Source organism: Neovison vison, chromosome 9 (assembly GCF_020171115.1).
Source record: "Neovison vison isolate M4711 chromosome 9, ASM_NN_V1, whole genome shotgun sequence".
In the NCBI taxonomy this organism is placed as follows: Eukaryota; Metazoa; Chordata; class Mammalia; order Carnivora; family Mustelidae; genus Neogale; species Neogale vison.
Genome location: NC_058099.1, coordinates 48,744,670 through 48,765,675, shown reverse-complemented (window position 1 = coordinate 48,765,675; position 21,006 = coordinate 48,744,670). Strand labels below are relative to the sequence as shown.

Genomic DNA, 21,006 nt, shown 5'->3' with positions numbered 1-21,006 from the left:
TTTCTCTGTCTAGGACCATTCACGGTCCTCTCTCTGTTGTGGTTTTCCTCGCGATCATCTAACACGCCCTCATCTTTCCTGTCCTGAATAAAACCTTCTTGAGCCACAGCTTTCTTGGCTAGGTCTCTCATTCTCACTTCCAAAATCACAGTTAAGAGCATTCTACTACCTGCTGACTCTAAATCACAGTCTCAAATCTAATTAACTGCAGTCTAGTTTAGATCCTATTCATTCTACTTGGAAAAACACATTCTCTTGATTCGCACCAATGACCCACCCTTTCTAAAACGTGAAATACTTGAATCATGACTTTCCTTTCTAGAAATGCCAGTGCTTTTAGGGTATAGTTCTGATTTCTTCACTTTAGCATTCACCTTCCACGACCCCAATCTATTTTTCTTTTTTTTTTTTTTTTAAAGATTTTATTTATTTATTTGAGAGAGAGAGACAGTGAGAGAGAGCACGAGCGAGGAGAAGGTCAGAGAGCGAAGCAGACTCCCCATGGAGCTGGGAGCCCGATGCGGGACTCGATCCCGGGACTCCAGGATCACGCCCTGAGCCGAAGGCAGTCGTCCAACCAACTGAGCCACCCAGGCGTCCCCCAATCTATTTTTCTATACCTAAGATTGTCATAAAGACAAAATTAAAATAAATTAAAGAATTCCAGAGTCCCGGAGTCCCAGCCGGTTCCTACCGCAGTCCCGCAGTCGCCCATCTCATTCCTTTCAACATGACAGATGCCGCTGTGTCCTTCGCCAAGGACTTCCTGGCGGGTGGAGTGGCCGCGGCCATCTCCAAGACGGCGGTAGCGCCCATCGAGCGGGTCAAGCTGCTGCTGCAGGTGCAGCATGCCAGCAAGCAAATCACTGCGGATAAGCAATACAAGGGCATTATAGACTGCGTTGTTCGTATCCCCAAGGAGCAGGGAGTCCTGTCCTTCTGGTGCGGTAACCTGGCCAATGTCATCAGATACTTCCCCACCCAGGCTCTCAACTTCGCCTTCAAAGATAAATACAAGCAGATCTTCCTGGGTGGCGTGGACAAGAGAACCCAGTTTTGGCGCTACTTTGCCGGGAATCTGGCATCTGGTGGTGCAGCTGGGGCCACGTCCTTGTGCTTTGTGTATCCTCTTGATTTTGCCCGTACCCGCCTAGCAGCCGATGTGGGCAAAGCCGGAGCTGAAAGGGAATTCAAAGGCCTCGGTGACTGCCTGGTTAAGATCTACAAATCTGATGGCATTAGGGGCCTGTACCAAGGCTTCAATGTGTCTGTGCAGGGTATTATCATCTACTGAGCCGCCTACTTCGGTATCTATGACACCGCCAAGGGAATGCTTCCAGATCCCAAGAATACTCACATCTTCATCAGCTGGATGATCGCACAGTCTGTCACAACGGTTGCCGGGTTGACTTCCTATCCATTTGACACTGTTCGCCGCCGAATGATGATGCAGTCTGGGCGCAAAGGGACTGACATCATGTACACAGGCACAGTGGATTGCTGGAGGAAGATCGCACGCGATGAAGGCGCCAAAGCGTTTTTCAAGGGGGCGTGGTCCAATGTTCTCCGCGGTATGGGTGGTGCTTTCGTGCTCGTCTTGTATGATGAAATCAAGAAGTTCACATAAGTTATTTCCAAGCCTTCTCCCCCTCCCCCCCCGCCCCGGAACAGGCATGTTGTATGATAGAACATATCCTAAGCATTCTTGACAGACTGTTGGCTGTCTCTTTATCGATGGCAACTTTCACTGGTTAAACGGGAAGCAATAATACCTGAGCAGTTTTCTCTTAAAGCCATTTCCACAATGATGGGACTCAATTATATTTTTTATTTCAGTCACTCCTGATAAATTTGAAGAAATAAAAAATATCTGAAATAAAAAAAAAAAAGAATTCCATGACTATGGAAGTCTAGAAAGCTTTGCTTACTATTCATGTCTTAAAGATTCTCAGTGTGTATTATGATATCAAAGTCTCTATGAGGAGTTCTACAGGCAAAAATAATAATAATAATAACTCAGTCAATGAATAATTGCTTGCTTCTTAGTAATATCCATGGAATACTTCTTTTGATTACTATTCACTCTTTTACTATACAGATTTTAGTTCAAGTTGTTTTAAAGGTACAAGAAAATGTGCTTTAGGCTATGTATTTATATCCCTCTCAGAACCTGTTCTAGGACTTGGATATAGTATGTGCTCAATACAACTGGGAATGCTAGGGTACATCCCATCACAAGAGGAGGCATAAATTTTCCTTGCTTTTTAAAAGAAATTAATTTATAGCACATTTGTCTGAAATGAACAGGAAAGCAATGAACTATAAAGTCTCTATGACACCAATATTTTCTTTGACTCTCTCTAAGGCCTCATTTCTCCATAGGACTTAAAGAAGGAAGGAGTAGGCATTTTTTTAACCACTCATTAGAGCCAGGAGCCAAGCTTCAGTCAAGTACGTGATCAAGTGTCAGGTTCGTAACCCTGTGAAATAGACAAGATTATCCACATATTTACTGATGATAAATCAAAGCTCAGAGTCACCCCCCAACGAAGTGACACTGTCTGTCTTCAAATTCAGGTATGCTGATTCCAAAAATCCTTGCCCTTTGTACAGAACTGAAGCTTTCCCACACTATGAGGTGAGGAGGGACATGCAAATGTTCACGCTGAAAACCAGAGAAGGAAGCCAAGATAAGAAAAGCATTTGTCCAGTGGCCTCGGTGATAAGACTTTGCCAAGAACATTCTTTTTTTTTTTTTTTAAAAGATTTTATTTATTTATTTGACAGACAGAGATCACAAGTAGACAAAGAGGCAGGCAGAGAGAGAGGGAGGAAGCAGGTCCCTGCTGAGCAGAGAGCCCAATGCAGGATTCGATTCCAGGACCCTGAGATCATGACTTGAGCCGAAGGCAGCAGCTTAACCCACTGAGCCACCCAGGCAACCTTTGCCAAGAACATTCTAAGGAGAAGACACTGAAGGTGCAAGCTGCCAAGTCCCAATCTTAGACCCCATGGAGAACCAAAAGAAGGAAGACTGACAAAGAAGGAAATGACAAGGCGCTCAGATTGCCTCAGCTCCTGCAAAGCAACCTGCCTTGGGGGAGCCATAAGCTGTGAACTAAAAGAGTTGTCATGAAAATTTGACCAGACTATGCCGAGCAGATTATCTCCTACAAAAGGTATGAGAGAAGAAACAGAATTTCTATCACAACTGCAGACTGCGCTTTATACTTTTCCCCATGCTTGCTAACAATTACACTATTAAATCAGGAGTAGTCACTGAATGCCATTTGAAGAATGAATGAATGGAAATATGTTTATGCCAGAGAACCCCTTAAATTCCCTACCTCCTTGGGCCCCTGGGTGGCTCAGTGGGTTAAAGCCTCTGCCTTCAGCTCAGGTCATGATCCCGGGGTCTTGGGATCAAGCCCCACTTCAGACTCTCTGCCCAGTGGGGGCTGGCTTGCTACTCTCTCTCTGCCTGCCTCTCTGCCTACTTGTGATCTCTGTCTGTCAAGCAGATAAATAAAATCCTTTAAAAAAAAAAGATAATAAATTCCCTACCCCCCCCTTAATGAGTAAGGGTAGCCTCACTATCCATGAGGAACGAAGCATTTATAAGTAAAATTATTTTGAAATTTGTATTCTGAGAATATAGCAACGTTCCTTATGGCTGGTTTCATACATCAGTCATCAAAACGTCAATATTCTCCACACATATGACTGTCACATTTTGATGTTGCTTTTTCAAAACACCTAGTGTCCACCCAACACTGCCACGCATTTTTAACCCGAAAAGCAAATCAGATGGTATCTTGGCAATCTATGCTGATTGCAAGCTCCACTGATGGAAAATCCTCTCCTTCCACAGGACACCAGTAGTGCTCCTTGTATGTTACACGGTGAGCGAAAGCAGAACAATGAGAAGAACATAGCTGGGTGACAGCACTTCACTGAACATTCGGATGACAGGGTCAGAAGTAAAATAAGAACCCCTTTGTTCTCGGCGTTTTCTGCAGAGGATTCTCTGAGCCTCTGCGAAAACCCAATTCTACAAGGCTTTTTTCTGCAAAATCACTGGCAGATAGGAACTTTTCAGCCAGCACATGCCAAAGACTCTGCCAGGAATGTAAGCAGTACAATAATTTTTTTTATGTCTTTAGACACCTAGAACAGAAACCTTAAACACCCAAGTGTCAAAATAAGACAGATAACCCAATAAATTTGCTAGAGCAGGGACAGGGAAAACAAACACAGCCTTCTGTTATACGGATGTCTTTTAACTCTCTCCGACCACTAGCCTGAAACCTTAGCCTGCCACACGTCTTTCCTGTCGAGCTGTTTATTTAGACTCCCGTAAAGCCTCTCGGCACCCATTTTTAATTTTCAGCTTGCTTCTTGTCAGCTTTCTGAAAAGCATAGCAAGATCCACTGTTTAACAAAAACAGACACAAATCAGGGAAGGAGGAGATGGACGGCGGGGGGGGGGGGTTGCCTCCCAGCGAGCGTGAGAGGAAAGCATTCCTGGTCCCATTTGTTTGCGACTGGGCGCAAGGGTTGCCCACGGAGGTCATTCAGTCTTGCGGGCTTGGGCTTTAACTCTCTGCCCACCCTTGCTTCGGCGTATTCTGCATTCCTTTCATGAAACACTCTGTAAGTGCTCTTCGGTAACGTGGGCAAGAAAAGGAATCTTCTGTGGCAGTTCATTGCATTCTGGTCGTTTCCTGTGCTTGATTAGAGGGCTTGAGGAAGCTGCAAGCAATCATCTTGTCCTTCGAAAGAGGAAAGATAAGAGGCTTGAATTCAAAGATATCGTCAAGTAGTGTTATTTTTTTTTTTCAACGTAAGTGATAATCCACGAAGTAGCAACTGTTGATCAAGTAATGTTCCATGCAACGTGCTGTGCCTGGACTTAGGGGCAGAGGGAACATGCTTTGTGAACCAAAAATTGGAAACTCAGAGTCTCATATAAAACAACCGTGGTGGGCGGGGGGGGCGGGAGGGGGAGCTACAACCATGATGGGTTCCAACGCAAGAGGCCATTAGGGAGGTGGAGTGTGGGTGCCTCATGTCCTGGAATCCACGGGCAGTTTGATGACCTAAGGGGAGCAGCGTGACACACTACTTAAAAGTGGGTTGCTGGTTTTGCAAAAGCAAGGCTTATGATCTCGGTAGTTGTGGGAAATAGAAAATATTTCCACCTCTCCCCTGTCTCTCGGCTCCCACTCCGATGCAGTTGGAAGCAATCTCCGTTTCCTAGAAGGGCAGACACTCAGTTTTTACTTCGTTGATAGCAACATGGATAGCAATCTATCCTAGAATCACTTATCATATAATATGTCCTAATAGTAGTGTATCCTATCACATAGTGATTTTCTTAAAACCATAAGGTTTGGGGACACTGGTAGGCAAGAAGAGGAGAGAAAGAGGTTCTTAGGGGAAAAATAAAATCCAAAGTAAATTGCACCCACGATCCCACTGTGTGTGTGTGTGTGTGTGTGTGTGTGTAGGTGTGTATGCGCACATAAAGAGGTGAAAGTCTTAGATCATCTCCGATACACAATCCCACCCTCCCCCAGGGTTAGCCGCTGTAGCATTTGAGGGCATCCCTTTCCTGGCTTTTTCTTGCACTTATATCTGATCTATAAGAATATACATGTACATGTACAACAGATGTTTACATCATCACAAACAGCCATATGTATGTGCACTTCTTTTGCAGAATGGTGGAATCTTGCTATACCTATTGGTATACCACTTACTTTTATAATTATATAAAATTATATAATTTTATTTATATATTATATATTATATAAATATATACATATAATTATATATAATTAAATAAAAAATAAAGGTTTATCTTGGCCAGTATGCATTGTTCCATGTGCTCTTTATGACAGTTGCTTAGTGTGCCTAAATAAATATACCATTTTTATTGAACCAGTCCCACAACTGAGCTCATTGGTAATTTGAGGGATTATAAACAAGGCTGCAATTAACATCCTTGTATGTATATTTTCACTGATTGGCGTAATTATTTCTGAAAGATAGATTTCTAGAAATAGTAAGGCTGATAACTGGGTCTGCCCTTTTGTCATTAATTTATCAAAAGAAAGAATTTGAGGTTGAGGGAGAAAGGATCAGAGGCAACAGAAACACGGAGAGCCTGGAAGACAAATGTTGGCAGGGTTCATCCAAACACTATTGTGAGAACAAAAAATCTGAGTCTCTGACATCAGGTATCTGTTTTCATTGACGAGGGATCTCAAGAGCTCGGCGTCTCCAGCTTTCCTGAGTCAGCATTTTAATTTTAGGTGATAATTAGGTAAATTGAATAGTATCTAATTCTCAAGAACTTACTCAGACTTTATGCTCACTAAGCAACATTCTGAATGCAGTATGATTTCCCCAAAGATCTCACTTGAGAGAGAATTGAATAGAGGAAAAATGTAGATAGTAAGCTCTCTCCCAGTCTGTGTTTTGGGTTCACGTAAATCTGCCCCTGACAAATGAATCCTCCCAGCATGCTCATAAAATTAGTTTTTGAAATTACGGAATTAGTTGTTGAAACTACAGAATTACCTATGGGGCTTTGGAAAAACATCCTGTCATTAACGTGTGACCATCTCGCCTCCAATATGTATCTCTGCTTTCAAAGTCCTAGAAAGCAAGACCCGGCCTTATTTGAGTCTGTCATGCCTGCAGCTAGAGGGCAATGGCGGAGTGGGCATCAGGAGCCCCATTAATTTCTCAATGTCCTTGACATTGAGATCTCCTGGGTCAACATCTTAACTGCAACATCGACACTGCCTGCACCTGACTCCACGGTCTTCGGTCTCACTTGCCTTGAAAGCACACAAAAATAGCATCCTGCTGTTTATAGAACAAAGTACAGTTCCCTAAGGGCTGCCATTTAGGACCCAAGATCTGGACCCATCATGACTTTGCAGTCCAATTTCTCACTCTACCTCTCATTTCCATCTCTAGGTCTCTGCTTCTGTTATTTTCTCCACCTGAAATGCCTTTCCATTCCCACCACCTTCTCCTTGGAAATCTAACATATAGATTATAGGAACAGAATTCTAATAGATTTGTAAAATAGAAGGTACAAATTTTTCGCTGATGGGCCAGGACTTCCATAGTAAAACCAAGGTTGATAAGGCTGGGAGATGGGCAGGGATGGGGGTGAGTTTTGGACTCACGAGTCACACGGGCCTATTTGCCCCTCCCCCTATCCTTGGCTTTTCTTTTGAGCTCTCGTTCCCACCAAAGAATAAGGCTTAAATGAAATTGCTTTCATAAATGGTCATGATTGTGTATCTGTATTAATGTTTTTTATAAAAGTAAATTTGGCATCATATTTCAACCTTTCTTGGGTGAGCAAATGGAAAAAGTAAGTTTGTAAAACTAAGAAATTAAATCTGTTTGTCAGAATGACATGAAACTGTTCCTTAGGACTGAACAAAAAGAGAATTCTTCATTAAGGGGGAAAAATCTTTATTTCTTTCTAAAATTGACCAATGTGACATTTGTTTTCTTTTTGAACCTGGTTTCCCAATACCATATTTTCTTTTTTGACGTTGGTTACCTGATACCACCACTAAGCCATCATTTATAAAGTTGTTTTAGAAAGTCTTTAGTCAAAAGCTCCATGGTAATTCTCATCATTCTAAATTTAACTTTTTTCCTTCTCCTTGTGAAAAACAGGTAATTTTTTAAAAATTTGTTAAATATTACTCTAATGTAAGATAATTCTAGGTCTAGAGCACCTTTCTCAGGATTTTTATTTTATTTTATTATAATATATGGAATATACAATGCTTTCCAAGTTCAAAGGATTAATCTTTGTCCAAAAGTTGTCCTGACTTGCTGTTTACCTTGCTGCTAAAGAACAGAAAGAATCCCAGCCATGAATCCTCCACAAATGAAATATAGACTTATGTTTGGATGTCTTTGTTACCAATCAGTTCTGCCCCCCCCCCAAAAAAAAAAGATTAGGAAAAGATCCAGAATACTTCTCTCCTTTAACAGATGACCAAGCCTCTTGGTATCCCCACCTCTGGAGTTGGTATGTATATATATATATATACACACACATATGTTCATTTAAGTGCACGAATAAATAGAATCTATATACATGGGTATTAGATATGTCATTTTTACATGTATATATATATATATATATATGATTAAAATTGCATAGAGAACTAAAAACTATGTGGTAAGGAATAAATAATGTATAATAAAGTTTTGAGGCAAAAATAAATGGGCACCATAATAATGACTTGATTGGTTTTTAGGTTTCTTGACATCTAGAAATATCTTATTTTAGATGAAATAAAAATTGGGCCAAAGCTAGAGAAAGGAGCTAGTCCTGAGTTCGGCAGTGTCCAGTATAGCTGTGCAATAAAGATTGGATCAAACAGAACCCAACTCAAAGATTCAAGCCTTATTCTGAATTAAGGATTTCTTTTAAAAAGATAAACCCACCTACTGTCCTACATCAGAGGATATCCTGTGGCCAATGCCTTATACTACCAGTCTTGAGGAAATAACATCACAAAAGAATGCAATTAGCCAGGAGCAAAGAACTAGATCTTATGTCAACCCAGTATGAATTGCTTAGGTGAGTCATGCAGTCACTTTGAGTCAATTTTCTTATTTATGAAATCTGGATAATAACACTTGCCTCCCTGTTTCAGAGGAAAATTGAGAGTATTAAATGAGGTCATGTAAGTGACACCACCCTATGACCATAACACATTATTGTTATTATCACAATATCAGTTTCTTTTCAGCCCCAAATCATCTCCTGTGTTCTACATGGCCGGGCCAGTACTCCATGGGCAGAACAACGATACGTCCTAGATTTTCCTGGGTGACCTAACTTTCAACAGTTCTGCCCCACCGTCCTCATGAGTACACTCCTCAAATCATGTGTTCTTAGATTGGAAATCACAGCCACTTAATCCTTAGTGAGATGTGTCCAGACACACCGTGTAATTAGAGGTCTACACGCAAACAATATTCTAACAGTGATCTCCCTCTGAAAGCCATAGAGTGCTCAATACTTTTATTGGGCTTTTAGAAGAAAACTGGCCAAATGCAAAAAGGAAGAGAATGAAATAAGAACCCACCTCAAGAGAGGAAAGGGAAAGCAGCTATCACAGGTGTCTGTTGCCAACTCAGGTGCAACTGACCCTCTGACATTAGATAAAACTAACCTCCTATACTTTTGACAATGGCACCAAGCTGTGAGTGTCCCCTCAAAGAGAGGTAGATGTGAGTGATGGCTAGTTTGGAAGAAAATGCCTTTCAGAGCAAGTCTTTGGCGGTCGTGGAAGCTGGATTAGAAAGGAGTTCATTTAAGTGCATGAAAAAATAGAATCTATATACATGGGTATTAGAAATGTCATTTTGACATTTTAAAAAGAATAGATCTCGACCTCAGCTGGAATATGTACGTCCGAGCCTCCCATCTCGTTCCTAGCATTACTAACTGGTGCATTACTGCTTGGACACTAAACGAAGAGAAATGGCATTCCATCACTGGACCAACACGTTACTTCAGAAATCCCAGTTCTAACACAAGGAGTATGTTGACAATGGATGGAGCAAGCATATACTGAAAACTTCACACAGCGCAGCTGGTAAATCACCCAGAAAGCCAATTCTATTTAAACGCTTATGAAAGCTCAGAGGAAAAATCCAAAACGTCTTTTTAAAATCACAGTTGAAAGTGAAATGACGTCTTCCAGCAGCAACAGGCTGGGGAAGGAAATGGTAAAACCCAGGTTTTTTCCTGCAAGCAGGGAGCCAATCTTCCCTTCCTTTGTTTTCTATTTCTTCATGTTAAGGGAAAGCAATGAGGGCTACTGTTTGCATCCAGGTCTATTCTGAAACACTGAGCAGATTGAGATAACAAATCCTCAGGGAGGTGAAAGACCCCAGTGAGAAACTGGTGCAGTCTAGCAGACAACCTAATTCAGGCAGCCTCCAGGTACCTCCGATGGCCTTTGTCTCTAATTCCAGTCTGATCTGGCTGTGGGGTCTCATCCTTCTTTCCATCCACGGCTCAACCAGAGCCACAGTAGCTACGCACATGCACCCTGAGAAGATTTTTTTTTTAAAGCTTTTTTGTTTTGAATCCAATAAGCTGAATTTGAAACATCTAGGAAATAATCACTTATAACACAAAAGCAGTCAGGCAACATTACATAAGTAACAATGGCTTTGTCCTAGTAAAACTTTATTTATGAACACACGCATGTCACATCATTTTTTATTTGTTATACAATATTATTTTCCTTTGGAGTTTTTCCAACCTGTTCAAAATGTAAACATTCTTAACTCCTAAGCCAGACAAAAGCAGAGAGCAGGGTACATTTATTGCCATAGGCCGCAGTTTGCTGCAGCCTTGTCTTCAAAGCTCAGAAGGGAAAAGAGCACTAAGGAACACTTTCAGAAGTCACTCTAGGAAGTTAGCTATGGAGGCAGCCCCTTCCTCCAAGGTTCAAGGTCAATCAGGTGTGCTGGTCATTACTGTGGTCAAGTGACTATTTCCTGGTCTACTCCTGGGCACAGAGTGGCATCGTCCTTTCCCACACCCTTGTGGTCAGGGAGGTCCTATGGCTTCCTTTGGCCACAGAGCTATAAAAAGTGACATGTTCCCTTCCAGGTAAAAACTTCAGGAGCAAAAACATGTTGTACCATATTCCTTTCTCAAGGTTGGAGCACTCATGGGTGGGCAAAGAGCCAACGATTGACCTGTAGTACAAGGAGACTGAGGAAGAAATAGAAGTCTATTAAAAGACTGAGATTTTAAGATGGTTTGTCATCATCGTTTAGTCCAACCTCTACTAAATGCAACCAGCTTATTATATACTATGATCAGGGGACACCTGGGGTGCCTTAAAATGAAACATTTATACCCATGTTAGCAGAAGACATCCTCTCTGGCAACTGAAAATTAGTTAGCAGATACAGCATGGATTTATTACCATTGTGTCTTTGGACCGTGAAGAAAACCATAAAAGTAGTAGATAATTTTTTTTTTTAAGATTTTATTTATTTGACAGAGAGAAATCACAAGTAGATGGAGAGGCAGGCAGAGAGAGAGAGGGAAGCAGGCTCCCTGATGAGCAGAGAGCCTGATGCGGGACTCAATCCCATGACCCTGAGATCATGACCTGAGCCAAAGGCAGCGGCTTAACCCACTGAGCCACCCAGGCGCCCGATAATTTTTTTTTTTTTTTAATGATACCGTTCAATGCAGATGAGAGTGTGGTAAGACAGGTCGTCTCCTGTTCTGTTAGCCGGAAAACAAACTTCTGCAACCTTTCAAGGAAGCTGGTTTCCTGTACTCACTGGTGTCTCTTATAGATTTTCAAACTCTTTGACTTCATAGTCAAATTCTACTATTAGGAATATCACCTTAAAAAATAATTAAGGCTAATCAATAATAATAGGCAAATATTTATGAATAATGAGATCTGTTTTTGTTATAATAAGGAAAGGAAAAGAAAACACCCTGGAAAAATTATGTCCAACTTTATGGGAAATGCCAAAAATTATGTTATATTCATATAATGAAAAAATTACAGCACAATTTAGAGGAAGTTTATGAAGAATTTTAATGGCAAAAACAGATCGTATATTATACATAGCACAAATAGTGTAATTCAATGATTTATATGTAAGTTACATATGCTACATGTAGAGAGATAGAGAGAAAGAGGACAGGCATGGAACACACCAGAACATGGTGAGATTACAAATGGTTATTATTTTATTCCATTGACACTTTTATATTTTCAATTTTTCTACAAGGAATATATATTACTTTCATAATAAAAAAAGCAATAAAATGTATTTTTAAAATAGTCCCAAGCCAGCCAGCTTTAGACTCCCTCTTAGGGAGCACCAAGTTCTTTTCTCCTTTCCATAAGCTATGAAATGCCAAGTACTCCCTTTATTGAAGAAGGCCCCCCTTCCTGACATTTGTACTTTGGACCCCAAATTAAGTTGTAAACATAAAACCAGCCCCCCACATCATGACTCATGGAGATCTGCACTGAAAAGAATGACCTATGCTTCTTGCTGACGCTGGCATGTATTAATTCAAACCTTATTACTATTTGATTTAATTTATTATCTTAATTCTTGTAAATGACTTGCTTCCAGAGAGTTTCATAGGCCTTTTACACCCACCCTTGCAGCCTTACCGTCTCCGCTCTAATGCTAGCTCGCAAATTGCAGTGGCTTACAGAATAATTCTTGTTCCCTTCATGGCCTCATTAGGTATCGGGAAGGCAGCCTTCTTCTGTCTGATGATTCCAGCAGCCTGGGTGCTTCCATTGTGTAGAACTCCATACGCCAAGCCTTCTTCAGAGGTCTTTGTTGCAATCTGTGAATTCAGCTAACCAACAAGTTAGAAAAATATGGCCCACAATCACTCTATCTTCATTCCCTTTGCAGAAAGACGGTCCCATGATCTCACGTAACCACAGGGAGGCTGGAGAATGTAGACGTTGTGTATGTTGAGGAACAGGGGATGGAGTTGAAGGACATTAAGCCTATCTCTGCTGTAGTCAATCCAGGAGACTGTCTGGAGCTCTCAGCTGTCGGTCTCGCCTATGCTGGTTTACCTTAATCCCTTAAATAAAAGATCTCCCCCACCCAGCTAACCTTGTTCCCGCAAAACTGCCAAATTCCCTTTAAATCTCAACTTTAAGAAGCTTTTCTAAGTGTTTCAGTTCACAATGAACTTGTCCTTTTCTCCATGGGTCTGTTATAGGAATCCATACCATAATACTTCTCAGAGTCCGACAAGTTAGAGAAAATCGTGTATGTTTTTTCTTCATCAGAGCAAAGGGACCAGACTGAACTAGGTGTTACCCTTCGTGGTCTCCCCTGATACCTAGCATGATGCTTTCACGTAGTAGGCACTCAGTGAAGGTTAATTTCCTTCCATGTTTTCCAATCAACATTCATTAAAGCTAACTGAACAAAAATGCACTGGCTTCCTAGTTTACATAAATGCTGGTCTTAGCTCTCCCTCTTAGATATTCTGTGAGACGTCCAGAAGAACCATCCAAAAGTGTATGGGCTTTAAAACCTCTTTGGGGATTGATTTAAAAACCAAAGGATCTAGCTTAAGATTTCTTATTCCTCTGATAATCCCGTCGTATTTTGCAGATTTTAAAACTCTCTGTGGATTCTTTTCCTTTTCCTGCAAAATCCAAGTTCTTCAGTAAATCAACTTTCAGTCCAGTGGGTATAAAAACAGACTGTGTAGTGAATGGGCTTCAGCTTTGCTGAGTATGCAGGCAAATGGAAAGAAAAGCAAAGAAATAAAATAAGAGTGAGAGGTGTGAACTTTCCCCATCCATCTTAATGGAGTGCTAACCTTCCTGCCTCACGGTGACCAGTCGAATTCTAGAACTATTAAACAATGAGCTGAAATCCAAACATTCAGTCTGGGAGTGAAATCTTGAGAAACGACAGCTGTATCCAGTTTTGACTACAATTCAGGCTTAAGAAAGCAAACACATGCCAAATAAAACGGATTTTGGCTGTCCTCTGTCAGTTTTAGGCTCTAGAATCTGTCCTCTTTGCTCTGCCCTGAAAGATTCACCCTATTTAAAAGGTGGAGGGGGCCCAGAGTGTGGCCTTGCTTTTAAAGATGGCACTTGAGACAGGGAGCAGTAAGTCAGAGACCTTATCTTTCATCAAGGAGTGCCTCAAAACTCTTAAAATTTAGGATCTCAGCAATTGTTGGTGGTCACCATTTGGAGTGATCTGCATGATGTTTAGTACTAGGTTTTGTTCATTTAAATTAGGCCTACACACACACACACACACACACACACAGATGGCATGGAGGGAAAAGACACAGAGACTTCTTCACAAGAACCCAGAAAGAATAAGTAAGAACATCCATTTCCAGAGCATTCTTCCTGATAGTCTCCTTTATAAAACACAAGGGACTGGAAGCAACTAACCAGCAACTGTGCACTGCTTCTGATGGTTTGGTAATTGCAGAAAAGCACCAGAGAAAAGAGAACACCTGCTTGGAAGCCAAGTCAGATGCGGGGTTTCATATCCAGCTTCAGGTCTTAGCTGTTTCACCTCAGGCAAACTCCTGAATTCCCTAACCTACGTACCTCATCTTTAAAATATGAAAAAGAGGGACACCTGGGTGTCTCAGTGGGTTAAGCATTTGCCTTCAGCTCAGGTCATGATCCCAGCGTCCCGGGATCAAGTCCCGCATAGGGCTCTCTGCTCCTCCAGGAGCCTGCTTCTCCCTCTGCCCCTCCCCAACTTTTGTACTCACACTCTCTCTCTTTCTCTCTCTCTCTGTCTATCAAATAAATAAAATTTCCAAAAAGTAAAAATAAAATATGAAGTATAACATTGGTTCATAACTGTATTATTTGGGGAACTCAAGGACATCATGAACTCAATAAGTGATCAAAATTGTAATTATTCTTCCATGATGACTAGGGGCTCAGGAGGAGTTTTGAGGGAGCCTTTTCTAACACACCCCTTCATTTTCTCCTTCCACTTCAGTTTTGCCTGGCCAATGGCTGCAAACAAACAAACAAACAAATACACAGATACTCCCACTGAGGGGTGCCTAGGTGGCTCAATGGGGTAAGCATCCGCCTTCAGCTCAGGTCATGATCCCAGGGTCCTGGGATGGAGCCCCGCATCGGGCTCCCTGGTCAGCGGGGAGTCTGCTTCTCTCTCTCCCTTTCCCTCTGTGTGTGCTCACGCTCTCTCGCTCTCTTTCTCAAATAAATAAAATCTTTGAAAGAAAGAAAGAAAAAGCAATTCCCAGTGAGATCTATGCAAAGAAAAAATAATGAGACAGTAAAACACTGAAAGGTTAACAACACTATTTCAGAGTACAGGTGACTTGTGTTTCTTTTTATCTGCCTTTTCCAAATTTCCTATATATAAGCATATATTGCTTTTAAATATTCTAATAAATATTTTTGCTAGAAGAAGAGGGTGAATACTGAACTAAGAGAGTGTGCTCAGTAGCCTAGTTATTCAGCAGCTCTTTGCAGGTTGCTATCCATAAATTAGGCAACTTTATATCCCGTTTTCATGGAACAGTTATACATTGGGATTTTCTGTTCCATGTGTTTGATTTGATCTGTTATAAACCATTACTTTATATAGCAAACACTGTAAGATTAGAGAAAAACGCCATTAAGTTTAGAGAAAACACACAATTCCCACCTCTCTGGGAACTTAGATATTAAAAAGTCCTGTGTGTATATTAAAATAATAATAAAAATCAAACCATGTGATCCCTGAGCAGAAAGTAAGCACACATGGAGGCGGGGAGTGAGGAAATCACACTGGGTGCAAACAGCCCCGGCTGCTGAAGCAGGGAACCCCTCTGAATCTAATGGGCTGCTTCGTGTTGATTGGTGGGAGAGGCGGCAAAGAAATAAAGAATCTAGAGAAGGTTAAAATGCAAGCTAGAGACGGTTAAAGTATTTTCATGAGGTTTGAAAAAATGCCGTAGGGAAGGGGTGCTAAGAATTCTGGAATTACGACGATTGTAGAGAAATTCACAGACGTTGGGTTACCAAAAAGGAGAGCTGGTGAAGGCAGGTATCCATCAGGTAACAAAATGACCTATAATGCAACTATAATCACGTTAGCCTTTTGCCAATTTAGTACTTCTTAAAAGTGAAACATAGGATACCCTATTTAATTAAAATGTGGTTGGCTGCATGTAATAGAATGTGTAATTAAAAAGTGACCTGAGGGATGCCTGGGTGGCTCAGTCGGTTAAGCCTCTGAATCCTGATTTTGACCAGGTCATAACCTCAGGGTCAGGAGATTGAGCCCTGAGTCAGGCTCAGCGCTCAGCGGGGAGTCTGCTTGGGATTCTCTCCGTATCCCTCTCCTGCAGCCCCTGCTCCTGCTCATGCATACTCTCTCTCTGTCTCCCCCACACTAAACCGAATAAATAAATAAATCTTTTTTAAAAAGTGACCTGAATAATAGAAGCCCGGGGGCAGGTGGTCTGGACATCTAGGTTGAGTCAGTGACAACCACATCAACGATCCAGACTCTTCCAAGCGTGTTTCTCTCTGCCATCCTCCGTGTGTCAGGGTTCCCTGCAAAGCTGCAAGATGAGCACAGCCATTCCAAGCACCACATTCTCACACAACCTCCAAGAGAGTGGGAAAATGTGGTGGGGGGGATGAGGCAAGGAAGGCAAGAGTAGCAAGGGCATTCTCCCCAAGTGCCTCTCTATTCTTACCAGGGAAAAAGACATTTCCTCTAAGCTCCCTGACAATCTCCCCTTATGTTTAATGGCCACAATAGAGTCAAAAGACCACCCTGGTCAAGGAAGGCAGGAAAGCAAGCATCTGCATTTTTAGTTTCTCATAGGGGCTCTTGTCTCTCCACACATGAAATAACCAGGGTAGCAACTAGCTGTTATGTAGAGAATTATCAGCGGGCATTACAACTATCATTTATTAAATAAGTTAAAATGTCTTCCTTCTGTTAATTCACTTACAGGTTTTCTCTTCCTACAGAAAACTTGTTATTTCACCAACTGATTCAATTAAATTAGTTACTTTAGCAGATATCACGTAAAATCAATGTACTTACACTCCTCATAACATCTCTCCTGCGCGTCCGTGCCTACTCACACAGCAAACACACTTAATCTTGGTTTCCAATTTTATTTTTTTATTCTTCCTACAATGTCCCTATTTGCCCTTTGGCTGACATTACGGAACAAGATCCTCTCACAATTACAAAAGATAGCATTTATTTCTTGCTCTTTAGATTCTGGTAGACTTTTCCTTTTTTGTTTCAGATGTAACTAAAGGATCTGTAACAACAACAAAAAACAGAGACCAAGGATGTGCGGTTTCTGTGAATGTTTACCTTTCTTCTGTAAAGTTTGAAAGAAATATTTTATAAACACTTTGGAAATCATACCATAAATGATGAAAATTGTATGCCTTTAGGCATGGAAAGAAAATGAAGCAAAATAGAAATTACAGAAAAACGCAGCCCGTAATTGGAGCAGCTCCTACGAACTTATTCAGATGCCATCAATATAGTAATTTTAAAAGCAAAAGGTAACTATACATCCATCATAGTTTTGTTTTTAAACAAATAAAACTTGTTTCTGAATCGTATTCGAAATCAAAAGCCAGCTGTCCTGGATGAGTTAAGAATAATTGAAAAGTGAAACTAAAAATAAGTGACAAATACTTGTTTTGTTTTGCTTTCCAATAAAAACTCAATACAATACCAAAGAAGGAGAGCAATTTAAAATTGTCATGCATTACAATAATTGCTTTGTAATTAGAACACTTCATCTTTTATAAGAGCTTATTACCTGTGTAGAGTATTCATCTGCACAAATATTCCTAAATTCCCTCAGGTAATTAGTTTCATGAAATATTGCTGGATGGCTCATTCTCCTTCACCATTACTCTGGAGATTTCATAAAATACAAGCACTCTTACCACAGTGTTATGTTGAGAAATGTAATTAACAGAAAATACTATATGATATTCACGTCAAACATTACTTGGGCAAAATGCATGTAGACCCTAAGTATTCCTAGATGACCTAATTAGGAAAACCAAATTTATCTCACAAGCCTTCACACCATATTCCCTCTCCAGAGAAAACATTCAAGACCTTGGGAAGCATTCAGTTCTGTGTTTAACCTCTTGGCTTCCCAAGACTCCATATCATGCAGTGAATCAATGAAATCACCCAGGAGAATTCCCTTCAGTTCCTTTTTCTGTAAAGTCCTCATGTCTCTAACCCACTAGAGCCAGTCTTAGCTCCCTGTTGGCTCCTCTTTATGACATCTTTATTTATTGCCTTCTTGGAAGCCATGGACCATATGAGATCTTTTATTCATCAGCCGTCCACCCCAGGCACCCAGTTGCTGAATTCACTCCAGTAATTCAGAAGAAGGGAAACTTCCTTTTGTTGGACAGTGGAATCATGCAGTTTTCTTCTCCTTTCTTGCTCATACTGAATCCTACACATGCTCTTCCATCTACCTCTTGCTCCCCCAATATCTAGAGTTGTTCTGTGTAACAGAGCCTTGCACCTTTGTACTGTTCTCTTAGCACTAAGTACAAGAAAGTTATTTCTATTTAAAGGTAACTATTGGGGCACCTGGGTGACTCAGTGGGTTAAAGCCTCTGCCTTTGGTTCATGTCATGATCCCAGGGTCCTGGTATCGAGCCCCACATTGGGCTCTCTACTCAGCAGGGAGCCTCTCTGCCTACTTGTGATCTCTGTCTGTCAAATAAATAAATAAAATCTTAAAAAAAAAAAGGTAGCTATCATAAGAAATGATGGGCTCCGAGACTACGATGTCTACTAAAGCCACTATAACTTCTGCACAAAGCAAGAAGACAATAAAAAATGATTCTTAAAAATATTCATTATAATTTTTTTGCCATCAATTCATTTGCTAAACATCTAGTAAGTACTCACAGCTTTGATAAATAAGTATGGAAGACACAGCAGAAATAAAAAATACATCAACTGTATTAAAATGAAAAAGTCTGTTTCTATTAAGGATAATTATCACCACTCGAATCAAATCTCCATACAAAACTATAAGATCAGCAAGGGAGAATAAGGTAATATACATGACCTCTACATTTAGCAATACCTCAAAATACCACAAACCTCAATTACCCATAATAAATGACACCAATTTTCAAATTCCCACAGAGCTCCACATTTACATGTTTACAAATGCAGAGAATAGAGTAAAATGGCTTGAGGGACTCCATGAAAAGGAGAAAAGAGTATAGTATCTGGATGGAACACAAAACAAAACAGAACAGAACACCCTCAAAAAGATAATATCTAACATCAAATGCTAAAGGATCTGGGACTTGATATTCCAAAAAATGCCTATAGGAAGGGACTTGAAAGTGAGAGAGGTTAGAGGTGGCAATTTCAGAGAAACATTCCTTCTGTGGGAGACTACAATAAATACAGAAAATACTGTGACCCTTGGAAATATAGCAGTGCTGAGAAAGAAAGAAAAGGGAGAAATAAAAAAAAATCCTACAGAAACTAGAAAAATAAGATACACCAATCTTTTTTCCTACACCTGCTACCATCAGCATCCTCCATTAGAGAAATTGCAGATACTAAAGAGGACCCTCTTGAAATGTAAGCACAAACTACTTAAAAATGAAATCCAAAAAAAGCAACAGAGTTTTAGGCAAAGATCCTTTAAGAAGTATATAAGTAAACAAAAACAATTCCAGTTGAAAATCCTCCCCAATAAGCCATAAGACAGAAAAAATAATAACTAACTTCCAAAGTAAATTAAATAGCTGTAAGCAATCATTTAAAGAAGTTTTTTCAGGGATTTTTTAAATGCTTAAAATCAGAAATGTAAAAGCTAAAACTAGAAAGAAATGCAGTGAGAATCACTAGAATTCAAAAAAGAACTTGAAAAAGATAAAGTCATAAAATGAGGAATAAGCTATTAGTTGCACAAGGGAGAATCAGTTAAAATGAAAAGTTAGTAAGATATTAAGGAAAGAGGAAAAATAAGTGAGAGTGAAAATGAGAAAAGAAAGAAGTAACAATGATCAGAGAGTAAAGAAGGCAAAGAAGATCCAAACTGCATATAATTGGAGGGTCTGAGGAAGGAAAACAAAACTATGGAGTCAAAGTCAATACTTAAATTAAAACCAAGTAAATAAAAGAGTATTTCAAGAAATAAAAGAATACTTGAATCTATATATTGTAAGGGGCCACAATATATCTGGGAAAAAATTGGCATAGAAAGATCCCAATCACACTTCTAGACCTATCCTAGTAAAACTAGACCAAAAAAATCATCAGGGCCTTCAGGCAAATGATCAAATTATCTATGAGAGCAAAAAATTAGGCTGACATCAGATGGTTATGAGCAACATAGAAAATATGACTACAGTGAAGCTGAATTTTCAAGAAGTTCAAAGAACAAAGTGCAAGTCAAGAATTTTATATTTAACCAAGCTTTGCTTCAAGTGTCAAAGCTGTAGAAAAACGGTTTTGAACATCAGTCACCTCTGGGAATACTATACACGTGAGCCATTCCTGAAGAGTACACTAGAGAAATGTTTCTCAATCTTTTTTTCCCGTTTTTGCTCCTCTAAAAAAGTCTTTTTAGATATTCCTAGACACGTAGTCCACACCGTGAAATTTTAATAACTCACCTATCCTGTGTATCTGTTGATGTACTGCTGTTCTTTGGAAGGTTACACACCACCGTAACATGGCCACAAGAACCAATTTGAACCCTCTTGGATGTACTGAAGGACAAACTTTTTTAACCAAGAGATAAATGAATTCTTTTGGAAAAGGATCGATGAAGGATGTATTTAATTATAGAGGTAGAACTAAAATAATGGTAAGGACATGAGATGAAAAGGAGTATTTAAACATTTTATGTAGAAATACAAAGTAGAAAGACTATCAACTCCCCAAAAAGAGAAAATGAGAAAGGGTAAAGTCAAATAAGATCATTTACCATTGTATGGATAATCAGTGGATATCAACAGATAATATCTATTTAATACAGGAAAACTAGGTAATAAATTCAAGTAATATGGAGATAAAAAGAATACATTAAAAAAAATCACATAGGCGACTCCCAACTGGATGGGAAGAAACACTATGAAGGACAGGTATTGGGATAATTAACAAAATTGGGATATGCTCTACAGATGAAAGCATTGTACCAGTGTTAACTTTCCTGGATTTGAGAGCTATATTTTGGTTTCATAAGAGAATATCCTTGTTCTTAGGAAAAACACACTGAAGTATTAAGGGATAAAAAGACATGATGCATGCAACCTATTCTCAAGTAGTGTAGGAAAAAAACGTATTCATGTTTACTGATAGATGATAGTTAAAACACTGTGACAATATGCAAAAAATTGGTCAATCAGAGTATGTGGGAGTTCTCTTATTATA

At 40.0% G+C, this 21,006-nt stretch overlaps 1 protein-coding gene across 1 annotated transcript; it reads left to right on the top strand.

The window, feature by feature from the left end:
- Positions 1-684: 684 nt before the first annotated feature.
- LOC122916940 (ADP/ATP translocase 2-like) lies at positions 685-1,792 on the top strand. The gene is given in 1 exon segment (XM_044264326.1): positions 685-1,792. A coding segment is annotated over 1 exon segment (897 nt). The 5' UTR covers positions 685-730; the 3' UTR covers positions 1,628-1,792.
- The last annotated feature ends 19,214 nt before the right edge of the window (positions 1,793-21,006 follow it).